General features: G+C 42.1%; 1 protein-coding gene across 3 annotated transcripts in view; it reads right to left on the bottom strand.

Annotated features, from left to right (window-relative positions):
- The window catches only part of DAW1 (dynein assembly factor with WD repeats 1), a 35,597-nt gene extending 22,975 nt beyond the window's left edge, over window positions 1-12,622 (bottom strand). The window contains exons 1-6 of one of the 3 annotated variants that reach the window (XM_024975504.1): window positions 12,420-12,503; window positions 7,878-7,933; window positions 6,931-7,003; window positions 4,853-4,997; window positions 3,217-3,275; window positions 286-408 (exon numbers count right to left, since the gene is read on the bottom strand). In XM_024975504.1, coding sequence (XP_024831272.1) covers window positions 286-408; window positions 3,217-3,275; window positions 4,853-4,997; window positions 6,931-6,998 — 395 coding nt within the window. In that variant the 5' untranslated portion in view covers window positions 6,999-7,003; window positions 7,878-7,933; window positions 12,420-12,503. Of the gene's footprint in view, window positions 1-285; window positions 409-3,216; window positions 3,276-4,852; window positions 4,998-6,930; window positions 7,004-7,877; window positions 7,934-12,419 lie in introns of all 3 variants that reach the window. The other 2 variants (XM_024975508.2, NM_001075930.1) reach the window with 2 other exon arrangements.
- Between the last annotated feature and the right edge of the window lie 8,589 nt (window positions 12,623-21,211).

The following is a 21,211-nucleotide window of genomic DNA, read 5'->3' as shown; positions in this document are numbered from 1 at the left end:
TGGGTTGAGAAGATCCCCTGGAGGAGGGCATGGCAACCCACTCCAGTATTCTTGGCTGGAGAATCCCACTTAAGGAGGAGCCTGGCTGGCTGCAGTCTGTGGGGTCACATAGAATCGAACATGACTGAAGTGACTTAGCATGCACATACTATAGCATACATCAGACACTCAACAACTTTTGGTTCTTCATCTTCCTCTTTTCCTTCCCCACTAGATGGAGGGAGCAGTGAATAAAAGAACCAGTGGATTAATAAGGAATCACTGGACAAGTGGATGTCTTCTTACCCATAAGGGTTGTTGAACGCTATGGCATACACCACATTCCTGTGACCCTCCAGGGTGTGAAGCTCCTCTCCAGAGGCAGTGTCCCAGAGCTTGCATGTCCGATCATAGCTTCCCGTGATAAAGCTAACACAAGCAGTGGAAATACAGCAAAGGTGAGACCAGCAGTGTGTTAGTAAAGACCTCATGTTTTTGCCTGCAAAACTATAACCTCATTTATCTTGCTTTTTACACTGAAAATTGTGTATGAAAAACAAAGAGTTAAGTGAAAGTGACTTAGTCATGTCTGACTCTTTGCAACCCCACGAACTATACAGTCCATTGAATTCTCCAGGTCAGAATACTGCAGTGGGTAGACTTTCCTTCTCCAGGGGATTTTCCCAAACCAGGGATCGAACCCAGGTCTCCCAAATTGAAGGTGGATTCTTTACCAGCTGATTCACAAGGGAAGCCCAGAATACTGGAGTGGGTAGCCTATCCCTTTTCCAGGGGATCTTCCCAACCTAGGAATCAAACTGGGATCTCCTGCATTGCAGGCAGATTCTTTACCAACTGAGCTATCAGGGAAGCCCTCATAATCTCGTTTATCTCATTTTTTTACAATGGAAATTGTGTATGCAGAACAGAGTTGAACTGAGAACAATATCTAAACCCTTTGACTTGGAAACTTTTCAATTGTAGACCAAACCCAAAAAGGAGTTACTAAATAAAGAGTAATCCTTCCAATAATCATTCTTATACTATAGTTACATAACTAAAAAATGTTAATAATCAGTAACCTTTTCTGAAACTCTAATATATCTTAATAAATAACATCATTCTTCCAGTCAGTCAGACCATAAGATCTTGGCTTCATCTTTGACGCCTCTTTCCCTCACATCCCACACACAACCTATCAGTAAATCATTCTATTCGCCCAATCTCAGCACACATCCTTAGGATGGTCATGTCTCACTAGCCCCATTGCCTCCATGTCTTGCCTAAACAAAACCATCTTCTGTTAGGGTGTGGCTCACACATGGTTCTTACAAATCTATTTTCCTCATAGAAACTGCATTTACTTTTTTAAACTTCCTCAAATGGCTTCCTAGTAATCTAGAGGAAAATGCAAACTCTGCTCATGATCCATAAGACCAGCAGCCCTGGCTAACTCCAGGACCTCAACTTCACCCAAAAGCATAGCCTGATCAGTCACATTCCCAAAGCTAGTCCCTGAGGATCTGGATTGTTTCTTTCATAAACGTTCGTCTTTCTACCCATGTGGTTTACCACCATCACTGCCAGGCCCTGGAACGTGACTGGCACACTATGAGGTGTTCACTAAATATCTGTTTAACATTTAACAATCCTTTAACATTACTGTTCTACTACAGGAATTGTTAGTATATTGTTCTCTTGAGTTAAAAATCATAGTATCTTTATTATTCCTAAATATTCCATTAGGGGAAAAAAAAAAATCCCAAGTACAGAAAAAATGCACAACATTGAAAAACCAGTCTTCATGTCAAGTGGTGGTGATAAAAGGTGAAACAAATTCCTCTATCTAAACCCAACTAAACAGGAAAGTTAACAAGGCAGTATATTTTTCCTTCTCTTCTTGGTATTTTCCTCCTAGCTTCTTGGGGAGTGTAAATTGGTATGACCATTATGGAACACAGTATGGTGGTTACCAAAATAATTAAAACTATATCCCATTTCTGGGCATATATTTGAAGGAAATGGGATCAGGATCTTGTAGAAATGCCTATACTCCCATGTCCACTGTAGCACTGTTCACTATGACTGTGATATGGAAATAACCTGAATATCTGCCAAAGGATGAACAGGCGAAGAAAATGTGGTATATATCTATAGGCAGATCGATAGATACAATGAAATATTATTCACCTTTGAGAAAGAAGGTGACCCTGCCATTTGCTGCTGCATGGGCAAACCTGAGGGACATGATGCTAAGTGAAATAAGCCAGACACCGAAGGACAAATGTCACATAATCTCACGTATATGTGGAATCTAAACAAGAGCAACAAAAGAGTTGAACTCACAGAAGCAGAACAGTAGTTATCAGGGGCTGGGGAGGTGGGAGAAATGAGGAAACACTGGTCAAAGGGTACAAAGTTGCAGTTATGTAAGAGGAGTAAGTCTAGAGATCTACTGTACACCCAGGATGACTGTAGGTAATAATACTGTGATGAATACTGGGAATACCCTGACAGAATAGATTTCAGGCCCACCAAAAATGGTAACCCTGTGGAGATAAGATGTTAATATCCTTGACTATCCTAAACATTTCACTATGCATATGTATCAAATCAACATGTTGCATATATCATGGGTGCCAGCACTCAGTTGCTCAGTCATGTCCGAGTCTTGGCGACCCCATGGACTGCAGCCTGCCAGGCTCCTCTGTTCATGGGGATTCTCCAGGCAAGAATACTGGAGTGGGTTGCCATACCCTCCTCACATTATGGGTAGGCAATTTTTACTTTAAAAAAAGATTTGTATCCCTTGGTTGTTAAAAACTGGAAATTTAAAAAAAAAAAAAAAAACAGAAATAGACATACACACAGAAATAAATAAGCAGTGCACAGAAGATTTTAGGACATTGAGACGGCTCTGTGTGATAACATAGCACTGGATTGATGTCGTTATACATTTGCCAGCCCACGGAATGTACAAAACCAAGAGCGAACCCTAATGAGTACTATGAACTTTCAGTGATACTGACGGGTCAATATAGCTCAACAGTTGCAACAGATGTAGGTCTCTGTGGGAGATGGTGATGGTGACAGAAGCTGCTGGGGGGTGGGGATGCAAGGCAGAAGTTATTCATAGAGAGGAAATCTCTGCACCTTCTGCTCAATTTTGCTGTGAACCTAAAGCTGCTCTAAGAAAATAAATTCAATAATTTTTTTTTAATAAACAGAGGACCTTACCATGAGCCTGATTTATTAAGTGCAACATTAGTCAGTGGCAGTATATGTGCTCTGAGAACCTTCAATAAAAGAAAACACCATTTATTTCAAACTCGAACAAAATTATTCAGCTCATTCATTTTAACTTCCAACCAATGAAGACATTCAAATGCATCTTAATTATACACAATAAATGGATAGTATCCAATATTTGAACAAAGGAGGAAAATACATAGGACTTCCTGTTATTAAGACCAGTAACATCTGGAGGTTACAAATAATTACAGAAGCATGATCAACTCTATGTTTTCTATCAATTTGCCTTGAGATAGATTATAGCTATGAGATACAAATAGCTGTTGTTCTGTTGCTCAGTTGTGTCTGACTCTTTGCGACCCCATGGTCTATAGCACACCAGGCTTCCCTGTGCTTCACTAGCTCCCAGCGTTTGCTTGAACTGATGTCCACTGAGTCAATGTTGCCATCCAACCATCTCATCCTTTGTTGCCCTCTTCTCCTCCTGCCCTCAATCTTTCCCAGCACCAGGGTCTTTTCACTAATTTATATTCTCTTTCACATATTGTACATGGTTTGTATATATGTATAAACAGTATATATAGGAAATAAACCAAAGATGTTGCAAATACAGATTAACAATGAATTATTACTTTTTGAATCTTAAAGCTTCTTTAGAGTCGGGATATGTCATGGAATTTATATTCCCATCCCTACGTTGCCTAGCGCATAGTGGATGCTTTATATTTATTGAATGAATATACTTAAATTGGACCATCTGTTTTTAGGTAGGATGACTGGCCAGACTGGAACAGTCCTAATTATGTCTACTGCCAGAGTGTAACTATTAATAGTGTCCTCCTTCACTATCAAAATATTCCCTTTGAAAGATAAATTTCAAGGCCATCTAAGTTATAGAGCTCATATTTGAAGTAAAATAGTGCCACCTGCTGGAAAAAGAATTATTACAAGAATGACCATCTTTCACTAAGCTGAAAGAAGGAATACAGAAAATTGTTGAATACTTCACATCAGACAAAATATGCTGAGTATATAAATAACAAGTACATATAAGTCATAAGAAATAAAATCAGTGTAATATAAATAATTTCTAGAATAAAGCATTAAATGTTGTTAAATAATAAAGAAAAATGAAAGCTGTTATTGAAGTAATAAATGACATTTATTTTAATTTAGTTGCCAAGATTATAGATGAAAATAAGCATATCTTTATGGAATTAAAATTATTATACAATCCATATCAATAAATAATTTACTGAAATATAGTTTAGTTCATATGGAAGCAAAAAATTTGAAATGTTGATACACCATGAAATACATCTTAATATTACTCCAACTGGAAAAAAATTTTAATTATTCAATAACTTAGAGCTACTTTAATGATTATTCTTTAGACTTATCATTATAAAGCAAAGTTAAAGTTACTAATGCAAATATTTATTGAACCTGTCAAGAAACCAATTTTTGAATTTTATTCATTCATTCAACAAACATTTAAGATTTAGTCTTAGCAAAAATGTGGGGGACCTGAAAGAAAACATGATTTATATTTTATTTCAGACTATCAGAATTAAGTAATTCATTAAAGTTCTTCTACTTAGTATCTTTAAACGTGCATTACCTTAAACAGATAGAATTTGTGGTTGCTGTGCTGTCCGAGTTTATTTTGTAATCTCTGTATTAAAAGTTTGACCTGGTCTGATCGTGAAGCCGTGATGAGAGGTTCTGCTTTCTGTATCTCTTCTACTAATGCACTGACATCTGTACTGAAATTCATCAAAAAATAAAAAGTTACTTTTTTCTATGTCAGAAATTGCATATACATTCACTACATGAAAGATTGCATTGCTTTATGAAGTTCAAGATTTATAAATTGTCAACAGCATCATCATGTTCACCAAGAGATTTCCAGGGCAAAGAAAAATCACAGAAATCAATAAAGAGCATCTTGGCACGGATGAAAGCTGCCTGGGTTCTCTTCAATGCCTTTCCATTACCTGAGACTTTGCTCGAGGAAGGTGTGCAAAGATTCTGATTTGCTCATCTAAGAAGGCCAAGTGCTGCTTCTAAACAAGAGCTCTTTTATTTTTTTTTTCCTGTTTCTCTCTTTTTTTTAAAAAAAATATATATTAAAGTTGCCCAATCCTACTTTACTTACCTTGTTACCTATGATCTCCCATGTAATCCTATAACAACCCTCTAAAATTTAGTGCTTTTCATAATTATTTCGGGGATGAAGAAACTGAGGTTCAGAAAGTTTTAATTTGCTGTATTTTGGGGGAAAGAGAAAGTACCTCACTAAAACATTCAAAGAACTATCATGATTATTAATTTCTTAATGCTATAACATTATCTCCCTGAAAGAGAACCAGTGTGAAAAATACAGATGCAAGTTTCTCCAGCATTCAAATAATCTGCAGCAATTCTAGTAAATTTTGCTAGTTCAGAATATTAATTCAAGACAAATAATAATGTCTGTATACCACAAAACATCCAGAATAGAGTCATTTTGCAAAACACATCCCCAAATCAAGAAAGGATTCACGGACCAGGCTGCTGTGGGAGAGGTTGGCCAACGGCCTCCAGTTGCAGCTCCTTCAGGATTCACATCAGAGTTTGAGCCGAGGGCTTGCTCTTCTTTGCAGCCCTCAGCCCCTGGCTAAGCAAGAGCGCCACACAAGAGCCTGGCCACTTCTGCCCTTGAGCCTGGCCATTTCCCCTTCTGCCCAACCCTGCCTAATTCTCTGATCTGTCCTGGGGTCACCTCCCAGCAACCTTGTACTCGCCTACTTCTGTCTCAGCATATGCATTAGAAATGCATAGTCTAATAGGCATCCTCCTTTTCATAAATAAACATGTCCTGAGCTCCAGGTTTGTGCAAGGCACTGAACTAGGAGACCCTTTATTCAATTAACATTGATTACTTGCCAAAAGTTAGGCTCAGGGAATGTCCAAGATATGGTGCCAGCTCTCAAGCAATACAGTCTTTCAGAATAAGAGTGAATATTTGGAATGGAAATGAATCAGAGATGGTTCCTGACGATGACTTTGAAAAACTCAGGGGTCAACAGAGTTAGACCTGCATAAGAATTCAAAAGATAATAATGCCTCTTGGAAAGATTTTCAACAAATGTTATGAATCAAAACAGATTTTCAAACCAAAAGGTTTATTTTTTTAAATAAGGTTGGTTTGGGAAGAAGAAAAGGACAGACTGATAATCCTTTTTCCATGCCCTCCTCATTCAGCAAGAGCCACGTATGGTCACTTCAGTCATGTTCAACTTTTGGGGACCCCATGGACTGTAGTCCGCCAAGCTCCTCTGCTCATGGGATTTCCCAGACAAGAATACTGGGGTGATTTTTATTCCCTCCTCCAGGGGATCGTCCCAACCCGGGGATCAAACCCACATCTCCTGTGTCTCCTACATTGCAAGGATCAAACCCACATCTCCTGTGTCTCCTACATTGCAAGCATTTGCATTTACATTACATTTACCGCTGAGCCACCCCAGAAGCCCATTCAGCAAGACACTAATATAAAACTCACTGAAACAAACAGGAAATAATACACCCAGAACAATTTTTTTAGTAATGTATTGTCTGTAGTTTTATGAGCTTGTCTACACACCATCCTATGTCAGGGTTTCCCAATAATGATTTTGGATATGAAATACATGCTGCATTATATAGCTACCTTACCTGGGATCAAGATCAAGCAAGTCTATGGATTTGGTCTTTAATTGTCCACTTTTTTCATATTCCAACATAATTCCTAAAAAATAAACAAATATATTATAAAACACTTATGATGACAGCCTAGGCCAAAAGTTAACCTACTTAGATACAATTTTTTCTTTTTTTTCCATTTTTGAAATTTTTCAACATAAAACATATGCATATATTCAATAAATAATTGAGTAAATAAATAATGTAACATTAAGTAATATAATCACTCATAACTCAAAGAAAGGTTGGAAAGAACTTAGCACTTCAGAGCCCACACAGCATAATCCATTTTCCTAAATAGGTGCATTTTCAAAATCTAGCAAGCAAATTAGCAAAATTGTTTTCCTTATTCACAACTATCTTATTCTTAATAAGATGAAAAACGTTAAACATTTGTATGCCAACTACTAAAAATTAGTTGGGTTTCTGTAAAAATGAATCCAGAAAATAGAGTGCAAAATCTGAAACGTGTACATTTATATGACTGCTTCACTGTGACAAGACATTACGGCAGTATGCTCACTGAACTCCAATACCAGCAAGAGGCTGTGACGTGTGCAATGAAAAGTACAAGCAGAAAATAGATAAAGATGCTTCCAGGAATACACGTTGTTCGTCAGAGACTGTTTCACACAGTATCTTAATATTCTTGATCTTCTCCTGGCTGAACCATAGGTAATGTGTGATTTCCAAAACACTTGGGTAAGAAGATGACCACCCCTCCCCAAATCTGCAATGTACCAAAAGGCCAAGCTTCAAAAGGTAAAATAGTATTGCTTACCCAGCTCATATTCAATCAACAGAAACCTTTAAAGCGCACAAAATACCAACCAGTTCACCCTGCCGCTTATTTAGATCCTTCTTCTGGCCAAAGAACAAGGGGCCCACATGCAATAAATAAATGACAAAGATCGTCATACCTGAGTCAACTGAAAAGCATGTATTCAACACCTACTCTTCACAAAGCAACGAGATTCTGAAGAATAAAAAATAGGGAAAGCCCCAAGTTTGATTACCCACATTACTGCTACGTTCCTTTAGTCTTCGGGAATCTAGGTTAGGGAGAGGAATTATTCAGTGGATGCCAACAAAAGAATGCTCCTGACCTATATGCTATTCAAAAGAGGGTGGGAGGACTGAAATTAAAAGATTAGGAGGTGAAACATAATTGCTTTATGCACAGAAGGGATAAAGATAACATGAAAATTATTCAGTGGTGAGCCATACTTTTCCTATTTGATAATGTTATTTAACACCCACCTGCTATTCAGTAGTACCTTGGAAACTTGCAATATCATGTGGCTTTCCAAAGATCAGAATTTAAGTATCTAACATGCTAAGTGAGATGATCTTATTTATTATAAGATAATCATACAACCATGAGTCTAAAGCTTTTACTTGAGTTTACTTGCTTTTAGAATTCTGGATTTAGAGTCTGACCCACTCACATTTCAAGGTGGATTCTACACATTCTGCTTAACCCACATCATCTCATTTAAACTGTTCATTTATTTAACAAATATGTGAGCACTCATTTATGCACCCAGCTCTACTAGAGGCTCATTTAGAGGTTCTACTTTAGGAGCTACAGATACCATTGTAAGTGAAATTAGCAAAGTCCTTGCCCTCATGAAGTTGATATTCTAGTCGGGGAGACTAAGCAAGATAAAAAAGTAAAATTTATTTTGGTTGAATTGAGATAATGCTAAGCAAAGACAAAGCAAGGAAGAGGGTTCTGAAATACCATGAGGAGAAGTTGCAAATTCTAGGAAGGAGGGGACTTTACTTTATTCATTTTACTTATGTTTTATTTAAAAAAAAAAAAAAGCTAAAGAAGCTAAAAGTAACAATATCCAGGGGAAGATTATTCCAAGCAAAAAACCAGCAACTGCAGAGACCCTGACTGGGGGCATGCCTCGCCCACCCGAGGAACACAAAGCAGAGAAGTGTTGCTGGAGGGGGAGTGAAGTCAGAGAGGCCAAAGCGGGTGCATCCTATCTGGTCTTGGGCATCATGGCCCTTCCATTTTAAAAGAAATGAAAGCCACTGAAGGGCTGGAGAAGAATGGTGACGTAATCAGATTTTTGCTTTAACAGACTCACCTCCACAGAAGCGGGGCAAGTATAGAGCCTCTAGCAATAAAAAGAATGGTGGCCATGATTCTGAAGAGAAGTTGTTGAACTCTGTATATATTTTGGAGGTGAACTGGCAGGGTTTGTCCCTGGACCAAACAGGGAGTGAGCTAGAAAGGAGAAAAAGACAAGTCTACGGTTTTGGCAGAAGTAAGTGGAAGAATGGAGCTTCCATTGACTGACAGGAGGTGGACCATCAGAGGCCCCATGTGAGATGTTATGTTGGACATCTGAATGAAGAACCAGGCAGGCAGTCAGGTACTTAGGACTACTCAGGATGATGTTTAAGCCTTGAGAATAGATGAGACTGTCCAGCAAATGAATAGAGTTAGAGAAGTCCCCAATGGCTCAGCAGATAAAGAATCTACCTGCAATGCAGGAGACACAGGAGATGTGGGTTCAATCTCTAGGCTGAGAAGGTGTCCCTGGAGGAGGAAATGCCACCCACTCCAGTATACTTGCCTGGGAAATTCCATGGACAGAAGAGCCTGGTGGGCTACAGTCCAAAGAGTCACAAAGAGTCCAACATGACTGAGCATGACCATGGACGGATGGGGAGAAGTCCAAGGACAAAACTCAGGGACACTCCAACATTAAGATCAGAAAGAAGAGGACAAGTGAACAAGATAGACCAAGGAGTGACAATGAGGCAGAAGAAAACATGGAACGTGTGTCCTGGAAGTCACAGGAGGGCAGAGTGAAGCCAATGGATCAAGTGCTGCTGCCCGGTCAAAAAAGACAAAGACTGAGATGAGATGTGGCCAGTGGATTCAGCATTACTGGAGGTGATCATTGAGGATCTTGAACAGTTTCAGTGGATCAGTGAGGGTGAAACCATGATAGGAGTGAGTTCAAGACAAAAGGGAAAAGAGAAATTGGGGACAACATTCTTTTCAAAGAGGTTCACTCCCAAGAGAGATTTGAGAGACTAGCTAAAGGGAGTCAGTAGACGTATGGGATAAGTGTTATTACCACCACCTGACTAATGCCTTAACAAATCAAAACCAAACATCCTTAAGTTCCACATTTTCACATGCTGATATCCAGTTATTCTTTTAATTAATTTTAATTGGAAACTTAAGAGGGAAAAAAACTGAGTGTCCTTACTACAAACTTGCTAATAGCTTCATGTCAAAGTTGCACTCATGCAGGGAGGCAGAAGGAAGATCTCCTGAGTTTTTAAACATTTATTTTAAAATCACAAGTACTATGTCTGGATCAACCTCATTTATGATACACATTCATTTACTAATAAACTCACTCCATAAACACTGAGGGCCTCCTATAAGCCAGAGTCTCTTTTACAGCTGAAGAAGAGACGAGGTCTCAGTTCTCATGGAGCTTACATTTTATGGGAAAGAGGGAGTCATTCAAAGCACAGACAATAAATGTACTTTGATAAATAAAAGACAATAAAACAAAATGGCTGAGAGTAAGATCAATGAGGGGAAGTGCTTCTTTGAATAGTGATAATGGAGGGTCTCTGAGTAGGTGACACTGATCAAGACCAAATGAAGAAAAGTGGCCAAAGTCTAGGGACGTCTGAGTCCAGAAAGAGAGACTGATGAGTGAAATGCCCTCCATGAAGTCTTGGAAGAGCATTTAAAGAAATCTGAAGTGTAGTGAGTGTAAGCTAAATCCTACAGAGTATGGATCTTATTTTGAATATAATGAAAAACTATTGGAGATGCTGAGTCCAGATTCCACTGGCTGTTAGTGACATACAGACTGTGGAGGATGGAGTTAAACCAGGAATCCAGTTGACAAGCCCAGGGATGAAGGAAGAAGAAGCGCTGGCAGGTGGGATGGAGATAGGGATAGAGGTGAAAGCAGGAAAGTGTGTGGGGTCAAGGAACTCGTGCCAAGGAAATGAGAAGAATGTGACAGACTCACAAAATACTTTGAAAGTAGAGCTGACAGCATTTGTTAATGAACTGGGTGTGGGAGTGCAGAGAGGGTCAGTGAATCACAAGAGAGAAACAAAGGATGGCTGAGGTTTCTGCCAGAAAAAGTGGATGGGGTGGTGATGCCATCGATGGACTGGGCCCAGCCTGAAAGAGCTACATAACTAGGAGGGGACTGGAGAAAATGACCCATGAGGTCTGTGCCTATTAGACGTCTTCAGGGAGACTGTGAGTAAGCAGTTGGATGCATTACTGTGAACAGTGAGATATTCAGTGCTAAATTCTTTAAGTCCCACCCCTCCCAAAGTTATACTAAATCAAACCAGTCCAAAGTGATATCGCCCCCCATTTGACATCTTAAAGATAGTTTTTGTTCAGACTTTTCATTGAGCAAGTGGATTTTGTCTTCTACTGCCTTGTGGCAAGTTTTGAGGACTTTTTACTTTATATTTTTAGTTTCAATGTGAGTTCCAAATTAGACGCCAAGAATTCTGCTCCTATTTCTATCCTTGTCAATCTGTATGACCAGTGGACTTCACTTATCCTCTAAAGGTCAAGAGGGATAGGCAAGAGTGTCCTACTCTACACTTGATTTTAGCCAAAAGACCAAGAAGCAACGGCCTACTCTAAAACTAGAGCATTCTAGCATTCTCTGGGTTTATTTCATAGTTCCTGAGCTCACTGGAACTTTTTAAAGCCCCATGTTGCAAGAGCACAAAGTGTCCACAGTAAAATGAAAGCCTTAGTCATTCAGTCCCGTCCGACTCCTTGCCAGCCCACCTACAAGAGCCTGCCATGGAATTCTCCAGGCAAGAATACTGGAGTGAGTTTCCATTCCCTTCTCCAGGGAATCTTCCCAACCCAGGAATCAAACCCAGGTCGCCCACATTGCAGGCAGATTCTTTACCATCTGAGCCAACAGGTAGAGCTTCAGTAAATGTGTCAGTGGATTGATATGTACAGTCTGGAATTCGGTCACTAAGGTAATATGCTTTTTAAGTATGCGTTTTTCTTCCCATACTCAACAAACCTTTACTTGATCATTCTGGTGCCTTTAAAATAAAAAACAATGTGACCTTTGTCAACGTCTTCCCTTTCATAAACAATATTCCACAACATCACTAATCGCCCCCTCTCCCTCCCCTTCCACTTCGTTCCTAAGTAACCAGAAAGCATTACAACTCAGCCATTTAAAAGATTAAGGACTTTCTTTAAAAAAAAAAAAAAAAAAGTCTTTTTTTTTTTTAAAGTTTTGCGAACCCGAGTACAGCATCCGAAGCAGCGAAGAGCGCAAGTTAGGAAACATCAGGCTTCCCTAGGGATCACCCGCTCTGGACACCACCGCTCGGGCCCCAGCACTTTTCCTCTGCCCCAGACCCTCCCGGTGCAGACCTGCACGTGAAAGCAGAGGGGGCCCGGCCCGTACCTGGCGGGTAATACCGGAGCAGGAGGCTCTTGAGCTTCATTTTCTCGCTAGGGGACGACCAGCCAACCGACTTGGTCGCCATGGAAACGTCCAAACAGCGGACAGCTTCGGCGCGCATGCGCGGGGGCCACTGCCAGCTCCTGGGTCGCGGGGCTTGGAGTTCTAGCTGTTGGGGCTCATCCTGCCTCTCAGGCGTCTGGGGATTGGCTGGGAGGTTCCGGAGATGCGCGGGCGCAGAGCGCACCCTGCCCCCTCCGCCGCCCGCATCTGCCTGGGGGTTCCCGGGGCGGGATAGGGGGTCCAGGGTGCCGCGCAGGGAGAACACTCCCGCCCGCGCCGCCTTGGCCCGAATCTGCACCTCTCGGTGCAGGTGTACGGGGTGGGTGGACGAGCTCCCCTGGTGTCTTCAGTCAGGGTGATCTCACAAGGGGCGAGGCGCGGCCGAGGACCACGGGCCTTAATTGCAGCCTGGACCACACAAGCTTTAATCCGCTGGCTTTCTAATCCGGAGGGTGGGAGTAAACTCCCGCTCGCGGTTACCATTCCTGGCCCCTCGTGTCCCTGCCCCAACAAAAGAAAAATGACCTCAGCGTGATCGCCTACATATCGGGTCGCTGTGCCACTGCTACTGCTGCTAAGTCACTTCAGTCGTGTCCGACTCTGTGCGACCCCATAGACGGCAGCCCACCAGGCTCCCCCGTCCCTGGGATTCTCTAACTCACAGTCCTCAGTTCAGTTCAGTCGCTCGGTCGTGTCCGACTCTTTGCGACCCCATGAATTGCAGCAGGCCAGGCCTCCCTGTCCATCACCAACTCCTGGAGTTCACTCAACTCACGTCCATTGAGTCGGTGATGCCATCCAGCCATCTCATCCTCTGTCGTCCCCTTTTCCTCCTGCTCGCAATCCCTCCCAGCATCAGAGTCTTTTCCAATGAGTCAACTCTTTGTATGAAGTGGCCAGAGTACTGGAGTTTCAGCTTTAGCATCATTCCTTCCAAAAAACACCCAGGGCTGATCTCCTTTAGAATGGACTGGTTGGATCTCCTTGCAGTCCAAGGGACTCTCAAGAGTCTTCTCCAACACCACAGTTCAAAAGCATCAATTCTTCGGCGCTCAGCTTTCTTCACAGTCCAACTTTCACATCCATACATGACCACTGGAAAAACCATAGCCTTGACTAGACGGACCTTTGTTGGCAATGTCTCTGCTTTTGAATATGCTATCTAGGTTGGTCATAACTTTCCTTCCAAGGAGTAAGCATCTTTTAATTTCTTGGCTGCAATCACCATCTGCAGTGATTTTGGAGCCCCCCAAAATAAAGTCTGAGTCCTAGAAAAGGTATTAAAAAGCAGAGACATCACTTTGCTGACAGACATCTGTGTAGCCAAAGCTATGGTTTTTCCAGTAGTCATGTATGGATGTGAGAGCTGGACCATAGAGAAAGCTGAGCATGGAAGAATTGATGCTTTTGAACTGTGGTGCTGGAGAAGACTCTTGAGAGTTCCTTAGACTTCAAGGAGATCAAACCAGTCAATCCTAAAAGTCACCTCTAGATCAGAGCCATTGGTTGTGAATGATATACAGAAATTTACAAAATTAAACCCCTACATTGTCCTGGTGATGATGATGAGTGCTCATCTCAGTATACAGAGAACCTCCTAAGACTCTAACAGGGCTTTAGCTGCTGCTGCTGCTAAGTCGTTCAGTCGTGTCCGACTCTGTGCGAGCCCATATAGGGCAGCCCACCAGGCTCCACTGTCCCTGGGATTCTCTAGGCAAGAACGCTGGAGTGGGTTGCCATGTCCTTCTCCAATGCTTTAGAGGCCTCCCTAAAAGTTGTGGGCTTCTCTGATGCTTGGTGGTAAAGAATCCGCCTGCCAGTGCAGGAGATTCAGGTTTGATCCCTGATCCAGGAAGATCCCTTGGAGAAGGAAATGGCAACCCACTCCAGTATTCTTGCCTGGAGAACCCCATGGACAGACAAAAGAACCTGGAGGGCTGTTGTCCCTAGGGTTGCAAAGGACTTGGCAACTGAAAAATAACAATGAAAAGTTGTAGAACACTTTTTATCAATTCATGGCATTCTGTGCTGATCTGACCATTGACCCTCTAGATCACCAATCGCCACACATACGGATTTGTACATATAAATGTAATATTCAACTCTGGGTTTCTTCCCATTGACAGCTGCCTTGAACTATCAGAAACTGAAAAGTTAATGATAATAATTTTATTGCCGCAAACCACTTCAGTCCAACGCATTGAAGCCACCCTGAAATTCAGTTCTCACAGTATGTCCCTGGACCAGTGGCAGCATCAGCATTACCTGGGAACCTGTTAGAAATGCACGTTTTTGCCCTACCTGACACCACCTACAGAATCAGAAGTCCTAGTGGTGAGGCCCAGCAGTTTGTGTTTAGATTAGCTTTCCTGGTGATGCTGATGAATGATGAAGTCTGAAAGCCATTGCACTAGTGTAGTAGGCTCAGCCAGGTCTGAGTGAAATTGGACATCCTCCCCCTGCCATCAGGCCTGTTTTGTATTCCAAACCATCTTCCCTGATTGTCAGGGACAGTAAACTGGTTGCTCAGAAGATGTGAATAAGACCCAGAAACAACATGGGAAGAGAGGGAATGCTTTGCATACTTGGGTTTCAGATGCTCCAAGACTCTGAGAGGGACCAGTGGACATCATACAGAGGGCTGGAGAAGAAGTCCCCTGGGAAGGAAGGCGGGGAGCAGGGCAATCTATACAGATGGGAGAAGGGGAAAAGGATGAAGGGAGGGAGGCAGGAGACAGTCTGGGGGATCCAGATTCAGCACTGATGAGAGACAGATGGGGCAGGAAGGGTTCCCGCTACAGTGGGGCTTGGTGTTTCCCTTTTGACTGCGTTTATCTTGGAGAGTCATGGCATCAGTGAAAAACTACATGACTAGTCCTCATTGAGAGTGGTAGGTTAAAAAGAGAAGTGCAGTTCCCTTCTGGAGAGAAAGACAATCCCTTCAGAAGATCAGAGCCTGATAGTAGAGGTCAGCTGTGCAGCCCAGTTAATAGCAGTCCGCCCCAGCAGACCCCCAAGCAAGGAACTGCATCAGAGTACAGACACACTGATGACACATCCCTTTTTACTTTTTTCCCAAGCCAGCCTCCATCCCACTGAAGACTATCAAAGCATCTGCTCTTTCCTAAGACCAGGAAACTGCTGGGGCCGAGGTCTGCTAAGTTTATCATTCAATCAGTGTGTATTGTGATCTGTGAGTTCCAGGCATGTTCCAATTACAAAGGGATCTAATTCTGAAAAAAAGTACTTCAGGGGACTCATTCATAGGAAGACTCAGACCTCAAATGGGTTTGAAATTATTGCATTTATGGAGAGGGGCACATCTCTAGGTGAGACCACACTGACGTTCACAGATGGGCTACTACTGAGAAGGGCAGGCATACCAGCAGGGCCGATTAACGAAGCTTTGCAGCTAGTGGTGATTCCTTAGCGTGCACTGCTTGACTGGAAGCCTCGTTCCGCCATCTACCAGCTGTGTGCTCTTGGGCATGGTCCATAATCCCTATGGCTTCAGTTTCCTCACTGGAATGACAGGAATGATCACAGGTTCTGAATAACAGAGTTGTTCTTGCTGAGTCTGGCTCATTCAGAAACATTCTGTAACTATCAAGGATGATAATGATAACAATAAGCATTTATTATCCTATGATTGTGTGTTTCAAATTGGGGAAAGAATGTGTCCATATTGTTCCTATTGAAACTGATCGTCTAGATAAAAAATGACTCTGGCAATCACTTACATTCAATTTGGAGTCTTTTGTATGATATTTAACAATAGGTATGCTTTACTACTTATGACATTTTGCATTATTCTAACAGGTGGCTCAGTGGTAAAGTATCCACCTGCCAATGCAGGAGATGCGGGAGACAGGAGTCCAATCCCTGGGTCTGGAAGATCTCCAGAAGGAGGAAATGGCAACCTGCTCCAGAATTCTTTCCTGAAAAATCCCATGGACAGAGGAGTCTGGCAGCTTACAGTCCATAGAACTTCAAAGAGTTGGATACAACTGAGCGGCTGAGCAATTAGTATAAATATTAAAACTAGCTTACATTTCTTAAGAAATAACTACTTTCTCCGTAGATCCAAATAGATTTGTCTTTTTAAGGAAATGGCTGGTGAGGATTTAGAAGTATGGAGAGGGTTCTATGCTTGATCAAGTCTAGTGATAGTCCAGAAAAGAACAACAAGATATTATAAAAGGACCTGAAAATGTTTGGAACATGAACAAGGATATCTGGGGTGGGCCTGATGCTACCTTCCATGCCTGGTACACAGTAGGTCTTCCATTGATTCTCGATGCTCAAGAGTTTGGAGGATGCATTGGCAAGAGGAAGGAGCTGATTATGTGCAGAGACAGGGCAGGGTAAAGAGAGCCAGATACCCGGAGGCAGAGTTCAGCTCAAAATAAACAATTTTGTGCCAGTGTGTCCAGTAATGCCTGAAAAGGTGCTGAGAATTTCCCATCACAGGAAGTGTTCTAGCTGAGGCACTTTGCCCAGATGCCAAGATTATCGCAGTATGCAGTGCTAAATTGGCCAAGAACAGGGCTAGATAAGAGAGGTCTAGTTTCCCTTTTGATGCCACGATTCTGTGATTCTGTGCTGCTCATGTGTTTTTATAAGAGAATGCATGTGGAAAGGAGAACCACGGTGCGTCACTAGTTGGAAGACAGAAGTTCCAACCTTGGCCTTCTCATTAGCGACCTTTAAGAAAGTCATTTGTCACATGCCAACCCTTGGTTACTCATCTGTAAATCACTCTCTTTCATTCCATGCAGCTTCAGCATACCACGACTTAGTTATTCACGCTCTGGGACTTTATTCTTGTCATTCCTTCCACCTGATAAGCGTCCCACTTCACCTGTTCTAAAGTCTTACCAGGCTGTATCACCTTCTGCACAGGCTTATTTCAATTCAACAGTAAGTGGGAGGCATGGGTTTCACATCACAGTTTCTGAATTATTACCTCCAGGCAAGTCCTGCCTCAAGCCCGCATTTGGAAAGCTGCATCTGCCACTCTCAAGCAAACTCATAAGAAACCACTGATTCCTCGGTCATTTCATGTTTAAAACCACATTACCCTCAGAACTGTTGTTTTTTTCTTCCTCCAACAGAGTTTTTTTTTAATATGTATATATATATTTTTTTAATGTGGGCCATTTTTAAAGCCTTTCTATTGAATTTGTTGCAATATTGCTTCTGGTTTTCATGTTTGGGGGTTTTGGCCCTGAGACCTGTGGGATCCTAGCTCCCTGAAGAGGGATTCTAACCTGTACCCCCTGGATTGGAAGGCGAACTCTTAACCATTGGACCTCCAGAGGAGTCTCCAATGGAGTGTATTCTAAATTCCTGAGGAGTCTTACAACATAGCCACTTCTTACAAATTGATGGAGGAAAGGTCTAAAATTCTCAGTCTTGGTTATCCTTGGCTTCCGGCTCCTGCTTGCATGTATAACCCTCCCCCTGCTTGTCAGAGTACTCCCTCCCAGCTTGTTGCAGTCAATTACCGAGATGTAACCATGTCCTGCTTTCGGTCCCAGCTGGACACTCCACTAAACATCACCTCTTATTGCTTCCTCTAGGAGAGAGACCTAGGAGGCGCTCTGTGTGTGTGTGTGTGTGCGTGCGTGCGTGTGTGTGTGTGCGTGCGTGTGTGCACGTGTGCGCGCGCACGCACGCTAAGTCACTTCAGTCATTTCTGACCCTTTTGAGACCCTATGGACTGTAGCCCACCAAGCTCCTCTCTCCCTGGGATTCTCCAGGCAAGAATACTGGAGTGGGTTGCCATGCCCTCCTCCAGGGAATCTTCCCAACCCAGGGATCAAACCCATATCTCTTATGTCTCCTGCATTGGCAGGCAGGTTCCTTACCATGGTGCCACCTAAAAAGCCCTTAGCTCCTTGCTAATTTCCATGCCTTACCAGGGAGTCCAGCAAACGCAGTTATCTAAATTCACCAGATTGATCAGGAGAATCTAGGGGGCTCTCTCCAGTTTACATTGAGAGGCCATTTATACCTGATTTCCATCCATTCCTTTGATTCATGAAAGCTCCTTTGGGAGGTTTGTTGAATTCCAAATATCATCTCAGAAAGCTGGTATCTTTCTTCATTCTGCTTGGATCCCCAAACTCCAAAGATGCTCTCCCCTACCCTTCCACTACTCACCATAATAAACTCTCCATCCTTCTTTCTTTACCCAGATGAAAGGATTGTTTCCTAAATATGCTTTTGATTGTGGTGCTGGGCCTGGGGGATGGGATTGGTTTAAGATCAGTTTGCCCATGCCCTCTGCCTGCCTGAGAAAAAGGTCCCTCTTTGTCTTGTGAATAATGAGCAAGCAGGTAAACACATCCATCAGGGGTTTTTTAGTGCCACCACCAGCCAAAGGCATGCCTTTGGGCAAATTATAAAAATATGTCACGGCTTCCTGGTGGTCCAATGGTTAAGAATCCACCTTGCAATTCAGGGGACATGGGTTCGATCCCTGGTATGGGAATATCCTATATGCCATGGAGCAGCTAAACCCAGGCACCACAATTACTGAGCCCACACACTGCAACTACAGAAGCCTGGGAACCTGGAGTCTGTACTCTGCAACGAGAGAAGCCACCAGAATGAGAAGCCCTCACACTGCAACTAGAGAGTAGCCCCTGCTCACCACAACTAGAAAATACCCATGTACAACAATGAAGACTCACCATGGCCAAAAATAAAATAAAAAATATTTTTTAAGAAAAGATGTCACCTATGGATTAGAGGATTACCAAGGTATCTCTTCACTCCTCCTGGACTTCCAGGGCCAGGCTTCAAGGAGACACTCACACAGCTGGCTGACCCAAGAGAAGCACAGACCAGTTCCCCCCCAACTCATCCTTGCTGCCAGGTCTTCATAGGCTGCCCAGGCTGTCTGCAGAACCCATCAGCAAGGGCAGCCCTCCACTTGTGCGGAGAGGATGGCTGATACTTACAAGCTGCCCAAGGCTCGTAGCCTTGACTCCTCTAAACCTCCCTACTTGGTGTGTAGTCTGCTTAAGTGCATTTGCTTGCAAGCTCCTTTTCAATGCAAAAGAAAGTGGGGGGAAATAGCACATCAAGCCGTTTGGTTAGACTTGCCAAGGGTCATACTTTCGATGAACATAGTTGGTTTAATATTCTCTTCAGGGAGATTTGACTTAGAAAAGGTTCAAAGAGGAGTCAGAGGAGGTGAAGGCTGAATGGCAGTTCTGCCACCTCCTATCTGAGTATGTTTTCAAACTTCAGTTTCCTCTACTTACAGTGCAGACAATAATTTAATAGTACCCACCCGTGGGATTCTTGTAGAGATTGTTGTTGCTGTTCAGTCCCCAAGTTGTGTCCGACTCTTTGTGACCCCGTGGACTGAAGCACGCCAGGCCTCCCTGTCCCTCACCATCTCCCAGAGTTTGCCCAGGTTTGTGTCCATTGACTCAGTGATGCCATGCAAACATCTCATCTTCTGTCACCCTCTTCTCCTTCTGCCTAAATGATGTAAATATATGCATTGCAGTGTGTACCCCTTTCAATTTGTAGGCACCTAATTTTTTCTCTTTAAACCTTACCATGATACAGTTATCTGTCTCTATAACTGAATTACCTCACTCTGGAATACATACATACAAAATCTCTTTGAGGGATTTTTTTTAAATGATCTTGTTACTTAGCTGCTAAGCAAGCCATTGGCGGCAGGGGGCAGCAGTGTACATATAGTATAGATGAGCAGTAACACTTGTTTCCTTTCCAAGTCCAGAGCCAGGGTTCAACAAAAAAGTGTAAGCTGTGTGCCAAGAACGCATCTTTCTTCTGCCTTCTCGAAAACTATCTTTAAAAGTCACTCTCTGGAATTACCAGAAAAGTTCAGAAGACAGATTATTATTTCTCTTATCTTTTTATAATTTTGTATTTATTTGTTGAGGCTTTTTCATTTGAAAGTGTTCTTGTTTTGAAAGAATATTCAAAATTGGTGCAGTACACGTTTGTTTTTGTTTTCTATTGCACTTAACTCTCCTAATAAGTTACTGCTGTATTCTTAATCGTCACTTAATATATTTGAGAGTGACAAGAAAGATCAATTTTTGAATGTATAATAAAATAATAATGATAAATATAGGTGGCATGTGTATGTGCTCAGTTGTGTCTGACTCTTTGCGATCTCATGGACCATGGTCCGCCAGGCTCCTCTATCCATGGAATATTCCAGGCAAGAATACTGGAGTGGGTTGCCATTTCCTTCTCCACGGATCTTCCCACTCCCAACCCAGCAATCCATCCTGCATTGGCAGGTGAAGTTTTTATGACTGTGCCACCTGGGAAACCCCATAGATGGCATAGCTATAAGAAATCAAAACATGTGAGATAATGCTATGCAATGTTAAGTAAATATGCTAGCAATGGCAGCAATAATAGTTAACACTTGATGAGTGCCCACTTTGTGCCAGGCACTGGGTTAAGTGCATTGCACAAATTATTACTTGATTTAATCTTCACAAAAGCTCCATGATGGAAATGATCCCCATTTTACAGGTAAGAAACTGAGGTTCTAAAATGTTAAGATAGTTTGAGCTTCTTTCTCCCTGTTTATGGCCTTTTTAAATAGTGCTTTTACTTAACCAACTTTTTTTCTTGCCTTTTAGTCTAAAATTTTAATTTTAAAAAAACCCTAAATTTCTATTTTCTCCTGTCTCTCTCTCTTTTTTTAAGAATGTAGTAACACATTC

Source organism: Bos taurus, chromosome 2, assembly GCF_002263795.3.
Source record: "Bos taurus isolate L1 Dominette 01449 registration number 42190680 breed Hereford chromosome 2, ARS-UCD2.0, whole genome shotgun sequence".
NCBI lineage: Eukaryota > Metazoa > Chordata > Mammalia > Artiodactyla > Bovidae > Bos > Bos taurus.
Note: the sequence above shows the minus strand (reverse complement) of the source record. Positions and strands in the feature narration are given on the sequence as shown.